Source organism: Vipera ursinii (assembly GCF_947247035.1).
Source record: "Vipera ursinii genome assembly, chromosome: 1".
In the NCBI taxonomy this organism is placed as follows: Eukaryota; Metazoa; Chordata; class Lepidosauria; order Squamata; family Viperidae; genus Vipera; species Vipera ursinii.
Window position 1 is genome coordinate 78,242,672 of NC_139512.1, and position 24,413 is coordinate 78,267,084.

Genomic DNA, 24,413 nt, shown 5'->3' on the forward strand with positions numbered 1-24,413 from the left:
TTTCCCTCCTCTCCTCCAAGGCTAAGCAGCCTTCCCATGCCTCTTTTGCACTGGGTTTTTTGCAGAGGTCAAAGGAGACATTCCTAGAGCTGGTACATGCCTTCAGTTGGGAGCAGATATCACAAATGGAGTCTGCTGAAGAGTTTGGGAACTGGCAGCAAACTTCAAGAAGATCTTATTTTGGCCACCCACAGAATGGACTTTCTACTCTCTCCCTGCCTTGTCTCCTTAGCCAGTCAATGAACAGTCTACCCTTAATCAGCTTTAATGATCCTCCAGGCTCTGGACTGAGTTTAGATTCTGATCAGAGGCAGTGAGGTGGATTGTAGATGTAGATTTTAAAAGCTCTGATTCATTCTGTCCTGCCCAGTTCAGACTTCTGGAACCAAACCAGTCCTCCCTCTCAGGGTCAATAAGAAATGTTGATTTCCTTCTCTAAGGCAACAATTGCTGCAATGTGTAGTAGTGCAGAGATCCCCAACCTTTGGGGGGGTGTAGGTGGAGGGGGACACACTGTCCTAAGAAATAAAAGTTCAGCTGCTATAAGAAACCTGAGCTGAGATCTGGAAAATTGTATGAAAAGATGAACTGGAATACGGATGTGATATTGTTAAAGTTATTCTTCATGACAGCCGAACTACTTGACAGAATCATATGAATAACATGAGTGTATTATCTGAGAAGATATAAAGCAGACATGTCAAACTCGCGATGTCACGTGACATCGCACAATGAATCGTGACTTTTTCCCCATTGCCAGCAATGGGGTAGACGCAGTTTTGGAGTGACGCATCCGGCCCGCAGGCCGGCTGTTTGACATGCCTGAAAAGGGACGACAAAAATACACATAATCATCTTTAAGAAGAATTATATTACAGAATGTAATCATGATTTTTAAGAAGAGTTACATTATATAATGTAAACATGACCTTTAAGAAGAATTATATGACTGTTAATTTTGGAGGGGATAAAAACAGCCCTTTATTTTTCAACTGAACAAATTTCTACATAGCTGCTTCACAAAGCACTGAAATATGATCCTTTCCTTGCTTGTTGTTTACATCAGCAGAACCCTTGGATGGCCCCATGTTCCTTCTTGATCACATGACACTGGCCTAATCTCATTATACCTGTATTTAAACAGACTTATTGCTTGCTTTCCCTTCTGGGGAAAAGAGGCACTTTTTCTTTTTTAATATGAGGCAGAGCCATAGGGTATAAACTGGAAAACCGGACCAGCCTTGAATAGCAAGAAGATTCAGGCCGGACCAGCCTTGAATAGCAAGAAGATTCAGGACAACGCATCGCTGTATCATTGATATCTTCTCTCTGTATCACAAACTTTTGATTTCCACATAGTCATTTTGAAAAAAGAGATTCTGATAACACTGACTGAGAGGTTTGTGATCCTTGACTATATAATGCATTTATGCACAAAGCTGAACAATGTGAGTCTTCTATTTTTTTTGTTTACTGAATATTGGACGGGCAAGAAAAAGGCTGTGTTCCTCTTCACCTGCTCCTTGTGGGTAGAGATATTGTGAGGATATAAAACCTGACTTCATTACCGTTTTATCAAACTAGATGTCATGGTTCCAACTAATGACACAGATCAAAGAACATTGCATGATTGTTTATTCTAAAAAAGTCTATAATAATGAGAATGAAGCATCGGCACTCATGGATGGTTGCCAGAATCTGAATTCTCCTCCCCTTGACACATCATATCATACAGAATTTCCTCCCTTAATTACATGTCATGAATTACATTCACCAATTAGTTTAACACACAAAGTTTCACTTCCCTTCTGAAGCGCGCTATCCCTTATCTTCTCAAAACATCCAGGTTGAATTCCTCCCATGCTTTAGTGATTCAAAGCCAAACAGTTAAAGCAAAAGGCTGCCTCTTATATTGTCAGTGCAAAAACATGTCAATGTTTGCAGCATTGACATCAGACCTGTTCTGAGAGTGCTGCAATGAAAAAATGAATTTCAGGGCTGTGTTGGCATATTGCTCTGAGCCACAAATTAGCTAGCTACAAATTAGCTAGCCTAATTCTTTAACCCTATGGGCAATATGTATTTTCCTCAGCTTCAGGTCCTCTGCCAGAGGCCTGGGAAGTTGAGGGTTCTGTGTGCAATATATCTTAGCTGTTCCTAGCTCTGTACTTAGAGCTCTGGTGTTGTTCTTGGGATCTGTTGGAACCACTCTCCCAGTTTATGAGCCACAGCCCTGAGTGTTCTGACTACCACTGGGACCACTTTAGTCTTTACTGGGATCCCTTTAGTGATATATATGTGTTTATGTATATGCGTATACACAGACTGTGATACACACACACTGTGGTAAAGCATAGCCCACATTTCTTTGAAAACTAAGATTCTGATCCTATACAAGCTTCCATAGCAATGTTAATTCTCTGTACATGTGTAAACAATTACACCATCGAGAAATATCTCCTATGGAGAGTTATTTGGAAATCAGCCACTGAGAAACTCAGGTTATAGGCCAAATATGGAGAGGTTGAAAAATATATACCAGAGTCACTTCCATGAGATAGGCAGCCTACAAGTTAGATAGCTAGACAGACAGACAGACAGACAGACAGACAGACAGACAGACAGATGATAGAATGATAGATATTCTGGAAGAAAAGAATGGCAAGCCACTTCCAAGAAGCCATTTATAGCAGTACTAGGAATGAAGTACTAGGAATGGAGACTGCATTGAAATGTGTACAGAATTATAGGTTTGAGTTATGCTAGTATTTTTTTTACACCAGGTGGGACATATTGGGATTAAGAGAATCATAAAATTGTTCCAGGTTCTTAACTACCCAATACTGTCATTTACAGCAAAGAAACAGCCATCAACGTCCTGAAGATCAGTTTGGTAAAAGGCGATGGGCAGCTTTGTCCAGAGGGGAAAGCAAAAGGTAGCACTTTACATTACTTGAAAAGCCCAGGACAGAGAAGGTTCTTCTGCACCAGCCTTCCTCCTGCCTTCTCAAACACAAAACAATTTTTAAAATATCTTCTGCCTTTATCTCCATAGCCAGAATGTACATAAATCAATGGCCATCCATCCATAGATGCTGTGTGAAGCCACCAAGAGCATTTGCAAAGAAATTATATAGGACAGGGGTGTCAAACTGCCAGCCCGCAGGCCGGAGCGTCACGGAGAAACCGCACCCATCCCATTTTCGGCACTGGGAAAAAGTTCCGATACGTCGCGCGACGTCACGTGATGTCGCGAGTTTGACATGCCTGATATAGGACTTAGGCATGAGGGATGACTGCCCACCTAACTCTGGAGCTAAGGTTAGAATTGGATTAAAAGGAAGGTCTCCAAAAACTTGGCATCACAGAAGAGAATCCACCATAACCACATAATTGGATTGGCTTTGAGAATAGGAGAGAGATAATTTTTAAAAGGCCAAAAAAGGCCTATCCGATTTGCCAGCCTTCCAGATCTGTGTCTCTTCCAAGTCCCATTATCACCAGCCAGCCAAAAGCCACACTGGAGTTTTTCTCCCAGCTAATTCAAATATTCTGGAGACCTCCCAGGATTAGGGAAGGCAGAACAATTAGCACGAGACACTATACTGGTCCTCCTCCACTTTACCTCATGGCTGAGTATCTAAGGCTGAGTAGCTACACCAGTGGAACTTCTCTCTTCATGAGTCAAGGAGAACTTCCTCTCTGAACCCACCCACCCCCATTTAGATTGAGGCTTCAGAAGGCAGGCTTTCAAGGCACTTGGCTGGGAAGCATAGACAGGTTGATAGAATAGAAAAGAGCTGAAAGGGACCTTGGAGGCCTTCTAGTCCAGTGCCCTGCTCAAGTCGGAGAACCTATACCAATCTCAGACAAGTGACTGTCTAACCTCTTTTTAAAAATCTCCACAGATGGAGTGCCCACGATTTCTGGGGATAAGCTATTCCACTCATTATTTGTCCTCACTGTCAGGAAGCTTCTCCTTAATTCCAGGTTGCTTCTCTTTTTGATCAGTTTTTTTAAAAAATCCATTTATATCCCGCCCTTCTCCGAAGACTCAGGGCGGCTTACAAGCTTAGCAGTAGCCTTCATTCTATGTATATGCCTGCTTATTATTAGGGCTTTCGCCCCCCCCCCCCAATCTGGGTCCTCATTTTACCTACCTCAGAAGGATGGAAGGCTGAGTCAACCTTGAGCCTGGTGGGATGTGAACCTGCACTAATGGCAGGCAGCTGGTGTTACTTAAGGAGGCATTAGCCCAATGCTCCACCAAGGTTCTTGGTTTCCAACCATTGATTCTGTGTATCAGTTTCCTTTGGTGCCTTTCAAAAGGGTTGGATTTTAATCCATAGGTCCCCCATTACTGGGTGGGTTAATAAGTGAAAATGGGAGCTCTAACCCAGGATAGCTGATAGTGGAAGAAAGCTGAGACAGATGATCCCCTATGGCAAGAGTCTTCAAACTTGGCCCTTTTATGACTTGTGGACTTCACTTCCTCAGCCAGGCACGCCATGTTCGAAGAACCCTGCCCTATGGCATATTTAACTAATCTTGAAGTATCTAACTACTGGATGGCCTTTACTCTGGCACCATATCACACTCTACAGTAAAAGAAGATCAATAAACGAAGGCCAATAAATTGAGATTCCCTATCCAGAGAGACAACATTCCTATGACACCAGACATAGAAACAACAGAACATGTACTTCTCTAGTGCCTATTCTAGAGAAACATTCGTAATAACCTCATCTCACCATTATTGCATAAATAGGCAGGGTGCACAGGACAATTCAGCATCTCCCTGCTGCTCTCAGATATCAGCCCTGCTTTTTTAAAAAAAATGTTACCAGGTAATGTTCAGCAGCACTTACAATCCATCTGAAGATGACCTCTGCCACAAACCTATTTTAATGAACACCTGGTTCATCCTTGTAAGGTGGTTAGTATTATGATAGATTTAGTTTGTCATGTTCCCCAATGCCCATCTCCTGCTCCTACTTCTCCTTTTAAACGTGTTAAAGTTTTGTTGTTGTTGTTTGGTTTTGTTTTTATATTTCTTAGATTCTTAGGTATCATTTTATTTTGTTGCATTTGTTGTGCTTCAGAATTCCTTGTACCCGCCCTCCTAATACTGGCTTTTGACTGTAATAAAGGTTTAATTGATTTGAGATAGGTAAAGAGTGCAAAATTTGTCTCTTTGTGGTTTGAAATTTGGAAATATAACTTTTTGAGTTGGAGATTGCCATTAACTCATTATGCTGGTATATAAAGCTTGTCTTCATTACTGATATATCAGTATGGTGGTGATTTGATGCCACCTAAATTGTCTTAGTCTCATTGAAAACTAAGAGATTAAAGCCACTATCATAACGAAAGTTCTCTCTCCACTGCCCCGTATTTGTGTTCCAGTTGAGAGCAAAAACATTTCTGCCCATCGTGGAAGGAGCAGGGTCGCTAAATGAAGCCCGTGCTGTTTGTAATTTTGCTCCTAGGCTGTTCCGTTCCTTGTCCCGCACCCAACATAGGAAACGCAGCGGTATTTGGGAGGGAGGGAAGGAAAGAAAGATGGCGGTGACCTTTTAGAGAAGCGCTTCAGCCAGGAGGAGTGAAATTTCCTTCAGGAGAAGACAAGGAACCCTTCTTCCCAAGAAGGTCTTCATCCACCCACCCAACCTCAACCCGAGACAACTCTTTGGTCACCTCCAGCCCCCATTTTTAAAAAAGCTGAAAGAAGGGGTACAAGGCACTCCAGTTAACTGCTCTCGAGAGGAGTGGCTGGGATTGAAGCCAAGGCAATCTGGTCAGCAGGCTGGAAAAATGACCAAGAGCTTCCCGGGGAGCGGGGGGGGGGGTGTCGGGGGGTGGCGACATGAGCTTCAAAGGACTAGTAGTTTTGACTTTTCGTACAGAATGTTCCGAAACGCTTTGTGGTGCTTTCCGTTGCAGGGCTAAACTTTATCAAGTAAATTTACCGGCCATTTCTAATCTTTCCTTCGAAGCAAAATCACATCCGGACTTTATGTTTACCTCCAAGTACAGTCATTCGCATATTCGCTTATATGTCATTTCATGGCCAGACTTACTACTCGGTTCCTCCGGGTTGTATCTTGAAAGGCTTTTGTCAGGGTTAATTTAGAAATAAATGTCCTGAGACTAGAAGTAGCCGGGCAATATATATTTTTTTTCCTTCGATATAATTTGCACGTGGTTGTAGTAACCTTCCAAAATGATCTTATTTATATGCATACAGTGAGTTCTCCGACTTTTTCTGATCCCCTCCCCTTTTAATGCACAGGACTCTCTCTCTCTCTCTCTCTCTCTCTCTCTCTCTCTCTCTCTCTCTCTCTCTCTCTCTCTCTCTCCCTCCCTCCCTCCCTCCCTCCCTCCCTCCCTCCCTCCCTCCCTCCCTCTCTCTCTCTCTCTCTCTCTCTCTCTCCCTCCCTCCCTCCCTCCCTCCCTCCCTCCCTCTCTCTCTCTCTCTCTCTCTCTCTCTCTCTCTCTCCTATTCAGACACTTGCCTACAACTGAAGCGAGGACCATTTAACCTGGATTACTTCAACAGAAAGCCATGAACATCCGACACATCCACTCAGGTGCAACTGGCACCCTGCAATGCGCGCGATCCCTATTCCTTCATTCTTGGAACGCGCAGCATGGCCTTTCCCTGGCAGTTTTTGCAATATGAGGTCCCTACGGAGCAGGATCCACAATTCCCGCTCTAGTCTGGTGCGGTTACTTGGTAATAAAGGAATGAAGGCGTGTAGTTTAGGAATTTAAGTGGACGGTCTAAAAGTTCCGACCTCATCCACTTTCATGGAATAAAGCGCGAGGAAGGAAAGTAGAAGGTGAGACCACTGACTCCAAGTATGTGTGTAAGAAATTCAGTCCCGTGTAGGCGAGGAAGGGCCAGGGGTTCCGTAACAGCGGGCGCCCGTAGCGACTTTACCTCCGTCGGCTCTGGAGCTCACATTGGGGATGGTTTCAGGTCTCTTTCAGCACAGTTCTCCCTGTGCCCGAAATGCTTCTCATTACCTGCCCAAATTAAGGATGGAGGTCTTGGTTGGAATATCCTGGAAGAAGTTCAATGGAAACCAGAAGGAGTCTACTATCTGAGTAGACAGATAGTGAGCCATATAAGGCTGAGGATTCCCTCAAACACACAACCATTACATTGACTTTACCTCTAGTGCGATTTGGTAAACGAGGCTTGGAAGGAAGGGCGAAACGAGGTTTTCTAGCCGTTTTCTAATAACATCTCAGACAGAATCTCTGGGGCTGAAGAATGGACTTCCAAAACCCAAAGGGCGTTCTTTGACCAGAGAGCTCTTCCGTTTATTTTAACCCCGAGGAAACGAAATCCATCGTTTTGTTCAGAAAGAGGAAACCCTGGGATGGCACGTATCTCTTTTGGTCCCTCTTTGTTTGTCCAGGGAAAAGAGGGTCTGATTCAGAACGAATCCATTCGGTTTCAAGCGCCTGCGTTTCCGCCAAAAATGAAGTTTCAGTGAGACTCAAGCTAAGGCGCTTTGAATCCCACGCAGCCTTAACGCGGGCAGCAAACGTTTCACCACCCAGAGGCGCTGCGGGAAGGAGCGTCCGGGTGCCACGAAGCCGGAGTTTAGGAAATTCTTTTTAAAATCCAGCATCGGTAGCCCAGTGGCCAATAGGACTAACAGAGTATTGGGGAAACCAGCGCACCTCTGGCGAATGTATCTTAAAGTAGCAGTAAGAATTTAGGGAAAAAGCAGTAAGAATTTAGGAAACGGAACGGACTCTGTTCTGCCTCTGTGGAATTTATATTCCGGATTTGGTCGATCGATTGTGTTCGGAGCGGTGGGGTCCGGACTGTACAGGATGGGCCAGCGACAACCACACTTAGTTTGAGCCTTAAAGCTGAGATTTTTTTTTTACCCGAATAAACTACAAGTAAGCGGATGCGCGCTTAAAATAGTGACATTCCCACAGCAGGACCAAGGGGCAGATTTAAGAATCCCAACCCAATATAAAACAAGACGAGTGGTTTGAACCGAGATGGTCGTTTCCAATTTATAACGTTTACAATTCTTACTGCTACTTTAAGATTTATTCGCCAGAGGAGCACTGGTTTGCCAATACTCTGTTAGTCCTATTGGCCATTGGGTTACTGATGCTGTATTTTAGGAATTGTACGGGTTTGGGACCATTTGCTTGCTGAATTCTTCGATCGCTTTCCACAATATCCTCGATGAAAAGAGAGAGAGAGAGAGAATGAGAGAGAGAGAATGAGAGAGAAAGGGAGACTTAAAGGAAGTGCACGTCCGGTAAAATCGGGAGGGTTTAATTCTGAATAAATAGATATAGCAATGCCTAAAACGTAAACTCATTCAACAGCGGAGAGCAAGTCCCATCTGAAAGAAATGGCGGATTGCGTAGGAATTGCGCCCTAATTCCTGCACTGTCACTTCGGCTTAAGGAGACTTAACAAGCGCACTAAGGATCTCACCACCTCACACAAATATCCCTCCATTTTATTTTTTATTTTATTTTTTATTTTTTGGGGTAATGATCGCAGAGGTGAGAATTGTGTCGGTCAGGTGGGGATAGGGTTTTCTCCTCTCCAGCTTCTTTGAAGCTCTGGATGTTTTTTTCGCGCAGAGGACCGAAGTATCCCGAATTTGATTAAGAACCTGGGTGCGCTAATCACTGGGGGGGGAGGGCTGTGTTGTTGTCGCGGTTGTTGTTTTGTTTCGTTTTTTTAAAGAAATCGGGATGTTTTATTTCCCGAGCCAGCCATGCATCCCGAAGATCAATTGCATAGATGTTCTATCCTTGGCTTGCTAAGATGAGCCTAGCAGACTGGCGAGTTCCCAGTTAAAATGCACGAATCCGACACAGCTGCTCGCCATAAGCTCAGGCCCCGCTCTTCCAGGCTGCCTGACAGACAGCTCTTCTTGCTGGGGTATTTCGACAATAGCAGATCTTTTGAAATTGTTTTTCAAAGTTTAATTTTTAAAGAGTAACCTGAAGATGCAATGATTTAAAAAAAATAATAGAAAGAGACGCCTGTACTTCCAATTTAGTTATAAAAGAAACTTTATTCCACCGTCATTTCCTGAAATCTTAGTGTGCCACCGTAAAAAAAAAACCCGACCATTAGAGTTAAAGGAGCCATAAAGAAGCATTGGGTGGACAGCCAACTTTAAAAAAAAGAAAGGAAGGAAGAAAAGAAAGGGCATGACAAATGGGGGAGGAAGCAGCTTGACTTGCTATTATTTCCAAGAAGTAAAATGACTGCTTGTATGTTCTGGGAAAGTCAGGAAAATGAAGATGGATCATTCTTACAATCAATATCCTGCCAAGGACGTTAGCTCATTTTGGTCTCATCGCAAGAGCCTGAACCTTTATCCTCCAGTGCCAATCTTATCTCTCCTTTTCTTTCATTCTCTTTAATCCCAATCAGGTAAACCCATTTAGGAGAAGGCTAATGAAGACCTTTCACAGACCGAAACCAATAACTTCGAGTGTAACAGCCGCCACATTCACTAGAATGTCATCTTTCCCAAAAAAAAAAGATGTTCGTTTGCCAGGGATTCCTAGCTCCGCTGGATTTCTTAGGCAAGTCCCGTCGCTCTGGCAAAAAGCCATAGCAGGGGAACAGGACCTCCCCCGGACCACTGAACCCATAGTGAGGAGTGCTGTGCCACTTAATTTGCTTGCACTATTCAAGGGCTCCGATTCCCCCTCCCCTCCCCTTCTCCAGATCCTGAATATAATGTTTATCGACTCAAAATACTGTCCCTAAATCTTAAATGTATTTATCAAAGCCCTTTTAAGAACTCGATTTCTCCCGTTTACAAACTTCGGCCACCCAAGGATGCTTCTCCCGCTTAAATAAGCTCAAGTCTGACTTTGGTATTTGAGATAAGGAAAAGTTTGGTATTGTTTAAGAAGGCTCTCTCTTTCTTACTGTTCTTTCTTTGATTTTTTTTCCCCTTCCGCTCCAGAAAAAAAAGAGAAAATAATGGAAATCAACGTCCTCTTTAAACAAAAGAAAACCAATTGTCCGGTCAATCAAAAGCTTCGCAGTATTCAGCGGAGCTCACAAGGTCCTCGTTTTAGCGTTGGGCTTTAGTTAAGAGCGCTTAAACTCCCGCCTAAAAAAAGTGCATCAGAAGCCAAGTGATGATGAAATCCATTGAAAAAGCTAGCCCGCCCGAGTCTTCTGCCCTCTTCTAAGTCTGCCGCAGCTGCGGAAGTCCCGCTGTACGAAAAACAGAGCGATTCCCATAACCCCCCTCCCCAGACCGACCCCCCCTCCCCAACTCATGATCGCCCAACTTGCCTTTTCTCTGAGGATTTCCCCTGGCCTGTCCAGAAGTAGTTTTAGAGAGGCTCGAATGCACCATGGAGCTGATTTGGTTTTTATTAAGTCATACGAGAGAGGGTGAGCGAGAGGGGGGGAGAGGGGGAGGCCCCAAAAACGAGGAAAGAATTAAGCAGGTAATAAAGAGACGAAAGCAAGAAAAGCCGCTGGAAGCTTTCTTGGATCAGAAAGCGGGCCAAAACTCTGCCCAAGAAGGACTTTGGGGCTGTTTGAAAACCTCTTCCCTTAAAATTTGGGGCTGCTTCCTAACAAGACCATCCGACGGGGTCTTGAACCAAGAAACAGCGACTCCACTTGCTGAGTTCTCAGAAAGAAAACGGGTCCCTGAGAGGAGAAGGGAGGGATAATAAATTGGACTACAGGTGCATCCCGATCCTTCTCCAGCCGTTCCTGTTTCCTAAGGCCGATTGTAAGAGACCTTTCCCCCCCCCCCCGTGCCCCAATCCGAATCATCAAAGTGCCCAGGCCCCGGACTTGGCGACCCCCTCCCCGTGAGACACATACAACCCAGTCAAGTGGATAAAGCGAACGTGTGGTTTCCCAGTCAGACCCAGATGTTCAAACAGGTGCCTAGCTCGAAGGCGAAACAAGTCAGTGAGAGCGTACTAAGATCTCTCGACTGAGATGCACCAGGATCTCCGTCGGTTCAGGGGCCTGGCGACCCGTTCCGCCATTGGTACGGTTCCATTTCGAGCCTAGGCGCTACTTTCCGGCTCTGTTAAGATCCCAAATCGGGTTAAATTCCCAAAGCTTCCGAAATATTGCTTCCCTTCGGTCAGCCTCGAGAGATGGATTTGAAGCAACTATCTGATTCCCGCTTCTCTGCCCGAGCAGGGCTTCCCACACTTTTTGCCCTCTAGGTAATAATTTTGTTTTTCTACCTCATCTCTTTCCCGGGGTGGGAATCGTCTCGACCTCTCCATCCCCGTCCTCTTTTTTAAATAACCGGGCTTCTTTTTTTTTTCTTCTTTTTTTTAAAACGACCTCGGAATAGATGGTGCTGATCATTATCCCTCCCTGGTGAGGTGAAATAAGTGTAGCAAAGGCCGCGCGAAGAAAGGGTTAAGGGTGCTTTTGACCGAGAAGCCGCGGATCCCGTTTGCGTAATATCTTTATTACTGAAAACTTCAAGGTAGAGAGAGAGAGAGAGACGCAATGGAAACCAGATGTCGGAATGGAAAAAGAGAGATTACAGATGGAGAAAATGGAGCGTAAAGGGGCAGCAGGAGTTAAAGTAGGAAAGGAGGAGTCGCGGTATTCCTGGATCCATTTGGGAGGCCTGGAGAAGTGGGTTCCCCACCTTGGGAAGCGAAGGAGAGAATCTCTTTCCGGCATCCAAGTCGCTGGACAAACATTTGCTAAAAGAGAACCACTATCGGGATTTGCTTATTTAGATTGGTGGGGGAGGGTAGCAGAGAAGACCACCACCATCCTCGTTCCTTTAAATTCTAGGAAATTGCGTCCCTCGATTAACTAAAATTCGATCGAGGCCGGCAACCAACCGATGAAGCTTTCTTCTTTCCCTTGAAAGCTCCTCCGGTTGAATGCGTGTACCTGTTCCCCGGCTGTTTTCCACACAAGAATTGGGAAAGAGAACAATCAAAGCCAGCAAGGCTGTAAGGCTGCCTTAACAAAACTGGCCAAATGACCCCCGACGTCGACGGTCATTGGGAAGCAAGGAGCTGGAGTTAGACACACACACACACACAGAGAGAGAGAGAGACTCCCCAAGGGAAAGTGCAACTGGGGCAAGAGAAGAGCCCCCGGGATATACAGCTCAGCAGAAGCGGGGAACGAAGGCCGGAGGAATCAGCCCAGGAATGCCCGGAGGGACGCCTTGGAATCGGCCGGCTCTTCCGCCCTGCGCAGAACTGAGCCGGCAGCCCCAATTGCATCATCGCCATGTGGCTTCCTGGCTTCTATATTGTATTGCTTTCTAATGGTTATTTAAAAACCAACAAATAATGCAAAAGCAACAAACAAACAAAAAAAACCTGCCCTTTTTTCTCCCCGGCTTCCCCTTCCCGCCTGCCGTTCTTTGTACGGATGGATTGGGCAGCGCCGGACGAGAGAGTCGACGTCTTGGCTCGGGGGCCCAGGAGGAGGAGGAGGAGGAGGAGGAGGAGGAGGAGGAGGAGGAGGAGGAGGAGGAGGAGGAGGAGGAGGAGGAGGAGGAGGAGGAGGAGGAGAACCGGGGGGGGGAGGAGAAAAGAGGGGCTGAAGGAAGAGCTCCTTCGGAGGAATGCCTCCTGCTGGCTCTCTCCTCCCTCCCCTCTTGGTGAGCCCCTTTCCCCTTTTACCGGGGGTTGGGGAGGTGGGACGGATCTGCTCAGCTCCGGAGAACATCTGACTCTGCTTAGTGCTGGCTAGCCCAGCCGTCTGTGTGCGGGTGTGTGGCTGCGTGTGACGGTGAGTGTGTGTGTGTGTGTGCATGAGCGTGCGAGTGGGGGGGGGAGAGCTGGAAGGAAGGGTGGGGGGGAAAGCCAGAGAAAGGCTCGCTGGCGTTGCACGAGGACACTGCCTGCCGGGGCCTTTTAATTTTAGGCATGAACGCTGAGAGTTGCGTGTCGTTCTGCGACCCGTCGGCTGCTAGCATGGATTCCTTCTACAACGCCGCCTCGCAAGGCAGCGTCGACGGCTCCTCGCCTTTTAGGGCATTTCCCGGCAGCAGCGACAAATTCAGTTCCGCTTTCCTGGCCAGCAAAGGACAAAGTTTTGGAGACAGCGGCGGGGGAGGCAGCAGCGGCAACAGCAACAACAGCCCCAAGCGCCGGAGCCGCTACAACCAGCCGGAATGTCCGGCTCTGGACGGCAGCGGCGCGCAGCAGCCACAGCCTCTCCCGACCGCCGCCTCCTCCGCCGCCTCCGCCACCACCGCCGCCGCCTTTAACAAGTATCACTTGCAGCAACCGCCGCCGCTCTACGGGCAGCGCGGCTCTTGCAAAAGCCCTCCGAGCAGCAACCTCAAGCTGCAGGACACCAGCGTCCACAACGGAGCCCTGCCGCTTTCTTGCTTCGGTGAGTCACCCGATCGGTCGGGGCCGGGGCTGATGGGGCAAGAGGTCTAGCTAGCCGCTCCTCCTTGCGGAAAGCAGCCCTGGCGGGTTGCTTACGTAAGGCAAGTGTTTCCCAACCTTAGGAACTTGAAGATGCGTGGACTTCAACTCCCAGAATTCCCCAGCCAGCTATGCTGGCTGGGGAATTCTGGGAGTTGAAGTCCACGCATCTTCAAGTTCCTAAGGTTGGGAAACGCTGGACATGGACCGCTTTGGGCATGGCCCCCTCTGGGCTGGGAATCCCGGTGCGCCTCCCTTCGCTGTATCCCTCCAGTTCTCGGGGGGTTCTTAAAATTGGGCGCGGGTCTACCTCTCCCTCCACTCCTTCCTTCTTCGCAAAGCAGAGCGGTGGCGATTCAGGGCTTCCTTCTGGGTTCGTACGGCTGAAGGGGAAGTCCACGGAGGAGAAGGAAGCAACGGAGGCAAAACGGCCGCTTAGGAAGGAAAGGGCATCGCCAAATCTCCCGGAGGAAGCCTCCGAAAGGAGACGTGCCGCTCACTGTCTGATTTTCACGGGGAGAAGGAGACTTTGCAAACGGCCTAATCTAACGGATTCACACGCTGATGAGCTGAGCATCCCTTTCTGGGATTAACAGTTCGCTGCTATAAACCTTGATAGCTTTTCCCGTGATTTAAAACGAACTAAAACTATGATTAACGTATTACTTTTATAACTTAGCCGTTTCTTATTTTTGTTACTGAAGAAGCGTGGCCTGGAAGTCATTTCCTGGAATTGGGGAGGAATTTGTTTCAAAAATCACGCGTTCTCTTTCAGAAAGAAAAAGCTGTGAAAATCTGGAGGGATATTGAAGACAGAACAGACCGTTTGTTTACGTGGTTGGTTTCTAATCTCCTGGCAAAAGTTGACTCCTAATTCTGTTTTGCTCCGTTTCTCCTGTTCTGCCCAAGTGCCTCAGAAGAGCACAGTAATCACATTTAGCATCCCCAAACAAAGCTCCCCCCTTCCACCTTTCCAGATAGAGAGCTCAAGTCTTCGGCCTTGAACTTCTGAGCTAGCTTTTTGTTAGTGGCATTTAATTAGGTTCATGGAATCCAGGAATAACTTACCCGGATTCGTTCTCATTATACGTTACAGAAGTGGTTAAAATGGAAAGCAAGTGTTTACTTAGGCGGTTCTTTGGGGAGAATACATTGGCGATAAAGGAAAGTGAAAATAGAATTATCGATCTTTCCTCCGCCAGCTCCCTCCCCCCCCCTTATAAAAACATCCTTTAATGTCACCCCAACTGTCTTTTCTTTTCAGTCCCGAAAAAGGTCTCTGCTTGGAGACGGGAGAAACCAACCAGCTTTTTAAGGTTTGTGATTAGCGACCTTAAAATATAAAGTTATGTATAAAAGTAGTCCTAAATATACATTTCGAAGCCACGTCCTATTTTTCAAGGAAATTATTTAGAATTTGGGATGATCTTTGGATTGTCAGGAGATGTGCTTTCATGCCTCCTCATCTATCTCCTCCGTCTTATCACCATCTTCTTAAAATTTGCCGATCGCTTTCAAAATCCTAGTTATTTAAAAGGGGCTGGAGTTGCACTTATTTCAACATCCTATAAGCTACTGCTGAGGAGCTTTTATCCTGTACTTATCCTGTAATACTCCCCACCCCACCCCGCAACTTTAGCAGCTGTCCACTTTCAATGGGAAGCAGAAGCCCATGCCTTTCGACATCTTTGTCTTTGCACCCGGGATTGCCTTTCCTTGCTGCGTTTCTTAGCGAGTGGCTTCTGGAAAAAAGAAATACCATTGCTGTCTTTCTCTACCTCACTATCCTGCTTCCACAAACAGCCTTTTCGATCTGTTCAAAAAGATTGGATTTGGACCTAGAGAGGGAAAAACCTTGGGGGCTGAGGTTATGTTAATAAGCCATCCCTCGCCAGGAGAGCAACGACACCCTCCTGTCTACCTTCTGCCTTCACTCACTGTTAGATAACTAGCCAGGTGCCAGAATCCAACAGAATTCTACTGAATTTCCGACATGTTCGCTGTGGGAGAAGGAACGTCGGAAGACACTGTAAAAGTCGGTTGTTCAATTGCGCGGCCGACTAGATGCCTGGGATCGAGTGTAGATTAGGCGCTAAGGGTTCTCAAATAAGCCGATCAACCTTACAGCTAAAAATAAATAAATAACCGGGTGGTCTATGGTGTGTGGGAGCCTTTTTCTGTACGGTGCCTTTTTCAGAAATGTGTTGAAAGGGGGACAAGCCCATCTCCACCTTGACTAAGAACTTGAGAAGGCGTTTCTATCCATCCCAAGCAACTTTGCTCACGCAATCGCATTGGCAACGGAGCCTGTTTATGCTCACTGACATATTTGCAGTCCAGTTCAGGTGGCCAGTCTCTAGGGGAATGGAGTTGTGGCTTCATTAAAGTCAAGCTAGGAAGATGGGAAATGTAGGCCCTGGAGCTTTCAACCATTCGTTTTCCAATGACGTTTCAATAACTGAGGATGTCTTCTTTCTTATGAAGGACAAATGAGTGGTAAGTAGGCTTTTGGCCCAAGCGAATACTTAAAATAAAAAATAGAAAGATAGAAATGGAAAAGCAGAGCTAAACTTGAAATCTCTTGAGGTAGAACCGCTCGAAGGCGGAAGCCCCAGCACCCACATAACGATCCCCCCCCCGTTTTTTGTCAAGGGAAAGTAGGAGAAGAAATAAGTGACCCCGATCTCGATCTGCCTTTTTAAAAATGTCATCTTAAACAATGGAGCGTTCCGGGATGAGCCCAAAGGGACCCTCTTTACGTTGAGAGCTACGAGACAGGCTAGTGAGCTTTACGTGCGCTTAAATTTTCCAGCGGGGGAATTTGGTGAGAGGCTAAGAGAAAGACTAGGCAAAGCCGGGCAGAGGCCCTGAACGCCCTCGGTCAACCGTCGGTAATAGCCAAATATTCATTCACCTGTACCGGAAGATGTCTATTACCCGCCACTTCTCCCTTTGGCTTTCGGGATGATAAATTGGGGAAACAGGGAGGAGGAAGAAGGGCCTCTCATAAGGAAATATTCCCGACACCTGGCCTGGATCTGTTCTGAATAACCATTTGCGCGGTTGGATGCCTCTAATAGCTCTGCGCCGCGGAATCAGCTGATTCTAGCCCTTGTGTCTGAATCTTTAAACCAGATGCTTGGGATCCGCGATTGCTACCATTTGATGGAGACGAGAACGGTCATTGAAAATCAGATTTTTTTTCCTTCGACCCAATTGTGTTAACATCAAGGAATGCGTAGTCCCTAACCATATTTAGAGGAAATCACGCTAACTTAATTTCCAAATTAATTAAAGTTAACGTTCGGCATTATTTGTGCTCCTTTCACTATAAAATAAAGAAGCCCAAATGATAAGCGATCGTCGTCCCTTTCGATGTGAGAGGAACTTCCCGATCACCTTGTCCCTGTGATTGGGACCCATTAAAATGAGGGTGGCCACAGCGGTAAGGATGGCGATTGATGAAATGTTAGCAGAATTGCCAACCACCTTCCAGTCAGAGGCGTATTTTCAAAGCAGCGCTCCGTGGTGTTGTGTGTGATGTAGCTTGAGGGACGAGGCAACTTAATGGGAACCACCTGGATCTGTGGGGACAATGAATCACAATAATAAGGAATATTGATGAAAGAATAGCGGCTGATTAGCACGAAGGAGAGGTTAGGGAGCGAGGGCTGCCAATTACCGGCTCACGAAATAAATCGTACTTCCCACCGACGAGTCCCCAACTTTGGAAATGGGACTTTGAATTCAAATCCTAGTAAAGAGAGGGCTCGGCTAATCTCAATGTACCCATAGTTGGGCTTTTGACAATAAAGGTTCATTTCACCAGACAGAGCCGGATGCGGTTCTCGCCCGTTCAAAAAGCTAAATACACCCGCACACGGGCCGTTTCATCAGCCCTGCAGTGGCAGCTGAAAAGCAAAACAGTGCTCCCGTTAGAAGCGCTGGCGTCAAAAGCAGCTTTTTCTAGTGAAAGCGAACGTTTTTTTTTCCCGGCCCGAGCGACCGCCATCACGGGGCCCAAGTCCGTGCCACCGAAGCACTTCATGAGGTGTAGGCCCTGGCAAGGACCGTAAACGGCAAGAAGCTATAACGGGAAGCGAGGAAGGGGGGGGACGAACTCCCCGGGAGGCCGACCGTCTATGGCAGGGGTCTTCAAACTTGGCCCTTTTATGACTTGTGGACTTCAACTCCCAGAATTCCTCAGCCAGCAAAGCTGGCTGAGGAATTCTGGGAGTTGAAGTCCACAAGTCATAAAAGGGCCAAGTTTGAAGACCCCTGGTCTATGGAGAAGGTAGCAAGATTTGGGAGAGGAACGGACCGGAGGACCCAGGGCTCCTGCGCGGAGCCCCTTCAGGGCGCGGGGAAGCGCAGCCCTTATAAGGAAAGCAGCGACGCTTCCCGGTCACTTTCTTTAGCTCTGACGCGGGGTTCCCGTTGGAGCGAGAATCGCTCCCAGAGTGTTTTAATTGGACTTCGGGGACATGAACGGAGTCACCCTTTGCGGGCACTCGGTGCGAAAGAAAAGCCCTTGGTTTCCATGGGGTTTGTTGTTCGGCATTCGGGGCAGACCCTCATCTGCTCTGGGGTCTAGCAGCCAACCTCTCCTTATCGTTCCAGCTAAAGGCCTCGAGGGCACTTTTTCCAGAACGCTTGGAGACTCCAGGAATCCGTTGCCCGCCTTTTTTGTCAAGCGGCGCGGCCTAGGCCGCGGCCTTGGCTCCTCCAACTTAGCCCGTGCCTTGACTCCACGGGGAATCGAGAAAGGCACCCTCAAGGAAAACGTTTTCGAACACCCTCCTCAACCCACCCCTCGCATCCTGGCCATGATTTCTAAGGCCGGCTATTGTTGTGGAAGCTGGGATTCTTCCCGCTCCCCAGATATGGGCGGGCAACGATTCCCACCCTGCGCCATGAATGCTGGGAATTGTAACCGACGCCATTCGGAGACCGCCGCTTCAGGTCCTGCTTTCTGGAAACCTATGTTTTCCCTAGAGGGCCAAGAGCGAAGCTGAGCCCCGCTGAGGCGCCTCGGAGCCATTTCGGAGGGTTTCTACCAGCGGCCGAGCTTGGCAAGATCGACTTAGGTAGCGAGGCGACAGTGTGTGGAGTCGGTTCTTGATAGGCATCAATAATTCCACCACCCCAGTGAGGAGTGATAAGGCTGTTCCTTGGGAACAGAAAACACGAGGGAGTTAAGGTCATTTGAGGGTTTCCTTAAGCCAGGCCTCCTCGAATTTCGCCACTTTAAGACTTGTGGACTTCAAGTCCCAGAATTCCCTAGCCAGCCATGCTGGCTGGGGAGTTCTGGGACTTGAAGTCCACAAGTCTTAAAGTGGCCAACTTTGAGGAGCCCTGGCTTAAGAAGTATCCTTCCTCCCTGCTCCAAAGCCCCACTTTATTGCCAGCCCTCTCTTTCACCTCTCCAGGTCCAAGTCCAGCTGAGTCTGCCTTCTCAATGTGCCTCTGCAGAAGGGGAGGGTTTGAGCTGCCCTTCAGGCCAGTTTTACCCTCATAGATTCCAAATGAAAGATCTCTGCAAACTAGAGGCTGCTGGCCTAGAGGAACCCATTGGCCTTCGGTTTGAGTAGTCAAGCTGGTCTTCAGAGGGCCTGCTTTATTTCTAGAGTTAAAAGATGACTGAAATGCCTCCTTCCAGGGTCAAATGGAGCTCTTCATGCTTTTCCCTTGTGTCTTCAGAACCAGGAGAGTCACTTCAGTTTAAAAGGAGACTAAATTTAGCTAACACTCTCGGCTTGATTAGAAAAGGGAGTGAATCCTGAGGTTGGAAAAGAGGAAGAGGAAAGTGTTTGCAGTCCCTGTCTGTCAGATTGACATCCCTGTATGTATTTGGTACAGATACAGTTACACTTTCAAATGGAATTTGTAAATTGGAACATGTAATATATACAGTAGGTTTATTCAGAGCTTCTACATTTGTAAACTTGTACTTGATAATAAGAAATGTGCATAATAACACTGAAGGACAGGTCTTTAATTACCCCTTCATAATTAGGACATTTCCTCACTAGTTATTTATTGCTTTTTACAAAGTAATTCAACTGTTGCAGTAAGGGGAAGCTGATCTTTTATGTCTGAAATATCAGCCCAGTGATGGTTATCTGAGGCTATAAATCACAAGCAAAGAAAAGGCAACTCTTTTAAGAGGATTGATTGTTTGATTGCTACAAGTAGATGTGCATGTGTGTTGCTGTACTATACCAAATATAAATGAGCTCCAACACCCAATGGAAACCTGTAACTCATCCACCTCTATTAGGTTCTTGTTTGTGAATGATGAAATGTGCCTGCATAAATACCTCTGAATATTACTCTTTTCTGAGTATGACCCTCTGAATTTCCTTGTATCAAAAAGACTGAATTGTGCATCTGCAAACTGAAATTATAATTAAAGGAAAAAATAGAAAATGTAAGAGTAAACTGTATATTTAGTGAGGAGCTGGTAAAAGGAAGGGAAAACTCCATCATGTGATTTGTGGTGAGAAGTGGTCTGAATTAATATTTCTCCAACTTGGAACTGAGATAAATGGTATTTCTCCATATTTAAATATATTACCCTCATAAAAATTGTTCTGGAAGGGAAGAGGACATGTGGGCAGACAGGCATGTGTGCGTGCTAGGGTGGGGATGCTCGTTCAAAGCCTGAGAGAGGGTGGTGGGTAGAAAGAGAATGTGCCCTGGGATATTTGCTCACTGGAGTAATAGAAGAAAAACTACTTTTCCTGGCATTTAAAGATCTAAAAGTGCCAGGCTTGGCAATTCCTAGTGACCTGTTTTCCTAGGGAATAACCAGGCAGCCTGTTGTTGGGAGTGGGAAGAGACTGTCAGCATAGAAACCTGAGGAGGGTGGCAGATTTTCCAAATGACCTTTCAGAGAGTTTGAAAACAACTCAGAACTGAGTGCCCTGGCTTCCATTGGGGGCAAAGATCTTTCAGGACAAGAATCCTTACCTCCATTTAGTTTTTGGCTGATTGGAATATCTGCTGAGCTTCCTTCCCATGAAAGGCCACTTTTTTCCCCTCCAGTTTTGGTTTGTCTTTTTTTGTGGTCAGGGAGATTTGCTATTGGACTAAATCAGTTTGAAGGTCAACACTTGTGCCCAATCTTTGCTTTGTTAGAGTGATGGAATACAATTGTCTGCTGTACTGATTGCATAGAACAAGGCTGGGTTCACATAATTAAGTGCAAAGGTACTTGGTACAGTGTATTTATAAGGATGCAGCCAAGATAAGTAGTTTCAGGTTTAGTATGATGTGTGAACTCAGTTCAGTAAATTATGGTTAAGTGTGGCTGGCCTGAGATATAAACCCCTTCACCTCCCATATGTTTTTTTAAAAAAACTTGACTAGAAACTATGGACATAAATAACCAGGGATTTCCTTCTCTGCTTGGGAATTGTTTTCTTGGGCAGCCTTCTTCCATTGGCCCATATAAAAAAAAAATCCAGCTAATTCTTTGCTGGTGTGAGACTCCTGAAGCTGGATTAGTCTTATATCCTTGTGACTTGGCCCTGGCAACAGGTGATATTATAAGGTCAGAGAATTAGATAAAGATGGATGGAACTACTAATTTATGCAGCCTGACTTATAGTTCTAGCAGGTCCACCAATGCACATCAACTTTCCATAATCTAGCAATCAACCATACTTTATCACCAAAATATACCCTTCTATATTTTTGTGATAGAGAAATATCACTTCCAGCAGATGGGATGGAGAAGACACCACTGCCACTTTTAGTCTGGATATTCCTTGCCCACTGAAAATAATAGGGGGAAGAAATAGAACATTTTCAAATCCAGGAGCTTATTATAAAAGATCACAAGTCTATGACCATCACTCCCCAAGTTACCAAAATTTCAGTGGTTGATAGAACCAATCCTGAGCCTATACCATACTTTCCCAACATGATGTCCTTCAGGTGTGCTTGGCCAATCCCATAATTCCCAACCAGACTGTAACAACAAAGTGTATGTTGGATGGGAATCCCAATACCTCTGGAAGGTGCTAAACTGGGGCTACTTTCTTACTTAACAGAGGATTTGATTTCTTTTGCCAGAACTGTTTTTAGCAATCATCCCTCCTCCACATACATACAAAATACAGCTCTGGATTTGGACCAATTTTTGCTGCTGCTTGATAGCTACAATAATGAATCATAGTGTGGCAGAAAAGTGCTATTTACATCACATAGAATTGCAGAACTCTGAGTTGAATTCTTAAGGCAACTTTACACAATCTGGTAAATGAGCCAGATTAAAATGTTTGTTATGTCCACATATGTTATCAGAATGAAATGGTACTTGAAATAAAATTTATCTGAACTGTTTCAGGAGTAATGAGTTAGGGCTGCGATCTTGAATTATTCTTAGACTACTTTTCAAATGACTTTACCTATTTGGAATCTGTGCCTCTTATTTTAACCTTAGCAAGCTATTAGCTTGCACTAATTAGCAAGAAGAAAGTTTAAACCAAAAAGTTTAATGTGTTTAGTGATATTTAAAGCACACTATAAATTTGCAACATCAAACTCAACATGTCCCCTTTTTCATAATCCAAAAGTCTATCTAGATAAATTAGATTTTACTTCCAATTTATCTCTTTGAACTGCCTCACCTCATCGCCCCAGACCTTGGTGGGACTCAGGGATGATTTCTGTCCAAATATCTTAAAATCTTATAGAGTTAATAGGTTTAAAACGTTCTGTGTACCAATCAGTCCTTCAAATTATGCCTGGAAAGACCTGGTACCCAATGCTTTACATGGTGATTTAATCTTCCCAGCCAGATTGATCAGGAATTGCTAAAAGTATGAACACTCCCCCTCTATGCCCCATAATACATCTAATTTTTCTTTTGGTTTCATTCATACTCAGATTGCTTCCTCACTAGTAAGTTACAGCATTTTATACACCCAGCTCTGTATTACGTTAATAATGAAGACAAGCCACTTATAGCTAAAAGGTTTGTGGTGTCATCCAGCATTATTAATATAACAGTACTGTAATGAAAACAGGCCTCCTAACCATGGTTAGATGATGCCAGAGTTGCTATAAATGATTAAATTTTGCCAGGCTTTGGTTTCATCACGGCAAAACCCTATAAAACGCCACAAATCTCCAGTGAGAAAATAGCTGGAGACCATTCCTAGCCCTATAATAGTAAAGAAGATAAGGCTCTGGATCAATAACATGACCTGAACGATGCTATAAATCAGTAGCTCAGAAATCGGCCCAGCGATTACGGGCATTTGTGGAGGTCCAGAGGTCAAAAAGTCCCTGAACTGTCTGGACTTTGAAAGCTGCTCCTCCTCTGAAAGAATCAGGCAAGGACAAAAACGAAAGCCCTAATAATAAGCAGGCATATGCACAGAATGAAGGCTATTGCTAAGCACATTGATTTATGCTTAGATTGTAAGCCGCCCTGAGTCTTCGGAGAAGGGCGGGATATAAATGGGATTAAAATAAATAAATAAATGAATGAATGAATGAATGAATGAATGAATGAATGAATGAATGAATGAATAAAACGTCAGGAGTTAACACCATTTCACCTGGGTAGGGATATCCCGGATGAGCCCAATGGCACGGACGGCCCAATAGCAACCCTCCCCACAACGCGCTAAACCTCCCTCTGTGGGTCTGTGGAGTCCTATTAGGCAGCTCAGTCTATTTTATTGTTATTTTTATTTTTAAAAAGGGGGTGGTGGTATTGGATGGGAAGAGAAGAGAAGCCACCGCGGGCATCGTTCTTGTTCCGCCTGATTTCCCAGCCCTTTCGGTTCTCGCCTACGGGAGAAGCAGCTACTTGCTGGCCCGCCCCACAGCGCCCTTGGAAGATCCGGAGTCAACGGGCGTCCGCCTGGCGAATGGGAGGAGTAACGGGTCCCCCTTTCCGAGCCAGCGGGACGGCCAGGCTCTGAAGCTGGCAAGTCAAGGTGCTGCGACCGGGCGGCGGCTTCTGATCCCAATCCTTGCAAAGAAGGGTGAACCGCGTCCATCAACCAGCTCGTGCACAGCTACGGTGCGAAGTGCCCAGGCTTGGTTTGAACGAAGACGTATCACACACAGCACGGCAAATTGTTTTAAATACATTGACGGCGCGACTCTAAAAGCCTGCCTATTCAACAAGAAAATCTAGTCTGCGCCTTGAGCTTTATTCCTGGTAAAATCCCTTTAGGCTTTACACGGTTACATTCTTAAAATAGCCATTTCTCTCTCCTTTGTTACTTGGGTTGTTTTCCATATGATTTCACTTCTTGCATTCCTTTCCCCCCCCCCCACACACACACACACTTTTTGAAGTAGAAAATAATTCAGAAAAGTACATCAATAAATATGAGGATTTTTAAAGATTCACAAGACCCTTTCTTTGTCTTTGATCCCCAACCTGTTACTCTCCAGATGTTCGAACTCCAATTCCCAGAATTCTTTGGAACGCAGTGATGCTATAGTAAGGTTAAGGTTCAGCTCATTTGAAGTCCCCCAGGCTGTGGGAGGGGAAGAGGAGGCTGCTCTATATATTTACTTGGGAAATCGTTGTAATATACTCACTAACATTTGAGCTTCCTGAAATTAACTTCTAAGTATATTTGTATTACATAAGGAAAAGGGGAAAAATGGGACTATTCATAGTCACATAAATTACTTTCTCATTGGGTTTGCTGCTGGATAAAAGTGGTTTTCTCTCTCCTTGATCAAGAAAACTACTCTGAATAAAATGAAAAATGGAGTGCCTATATTTCTTTCATTTCTGAGATTTATTTTGTGCTTTTTTGTTGTTGTAAAAAAAGTGATTGCCAAATGTGTATTTTAAGAAATTTAAACAGTTGCATACTCTAATCTGCTTCCCAACTTTCCAAATAATTCTCCTGCTTCCCTCAAACCAATTGTTCTAGGACAGGTTGGCTTTTCATCTTTAAAATAACTTTTACCTTCCAGATCATGCTAATGTGTGCTTACCAAATGGTTCACACGTG

The 24,413-nt window shown here is 45.5% G+C and overlaps 1 protein-coding gene across 1 annotated transcript in view; it reads left to right on the forward strand.

Annotated features, from left to right (window-relative positions):
- Positions 1 to 12,906: 12,906 nt before the first annotated feature.
- Positions 12,907 to 24,413, forward strand: part of ALX4 (ALX homeobox 4) — a gene marked incomplete at its 5' end in the record, with an annotated part of 67,412 nt that continues 55,905 nt past the window's right edge. The window contains one exon of the mRNA XM_083348359.1: positions 12,907 to 13,378. Coding sequence (XP_083204485.1) covers positions 12,907 to 13,378 — 472 coding nt within the window. The remainder of the gene's footprint in view (positions 13,379 to 24,413) is intronic.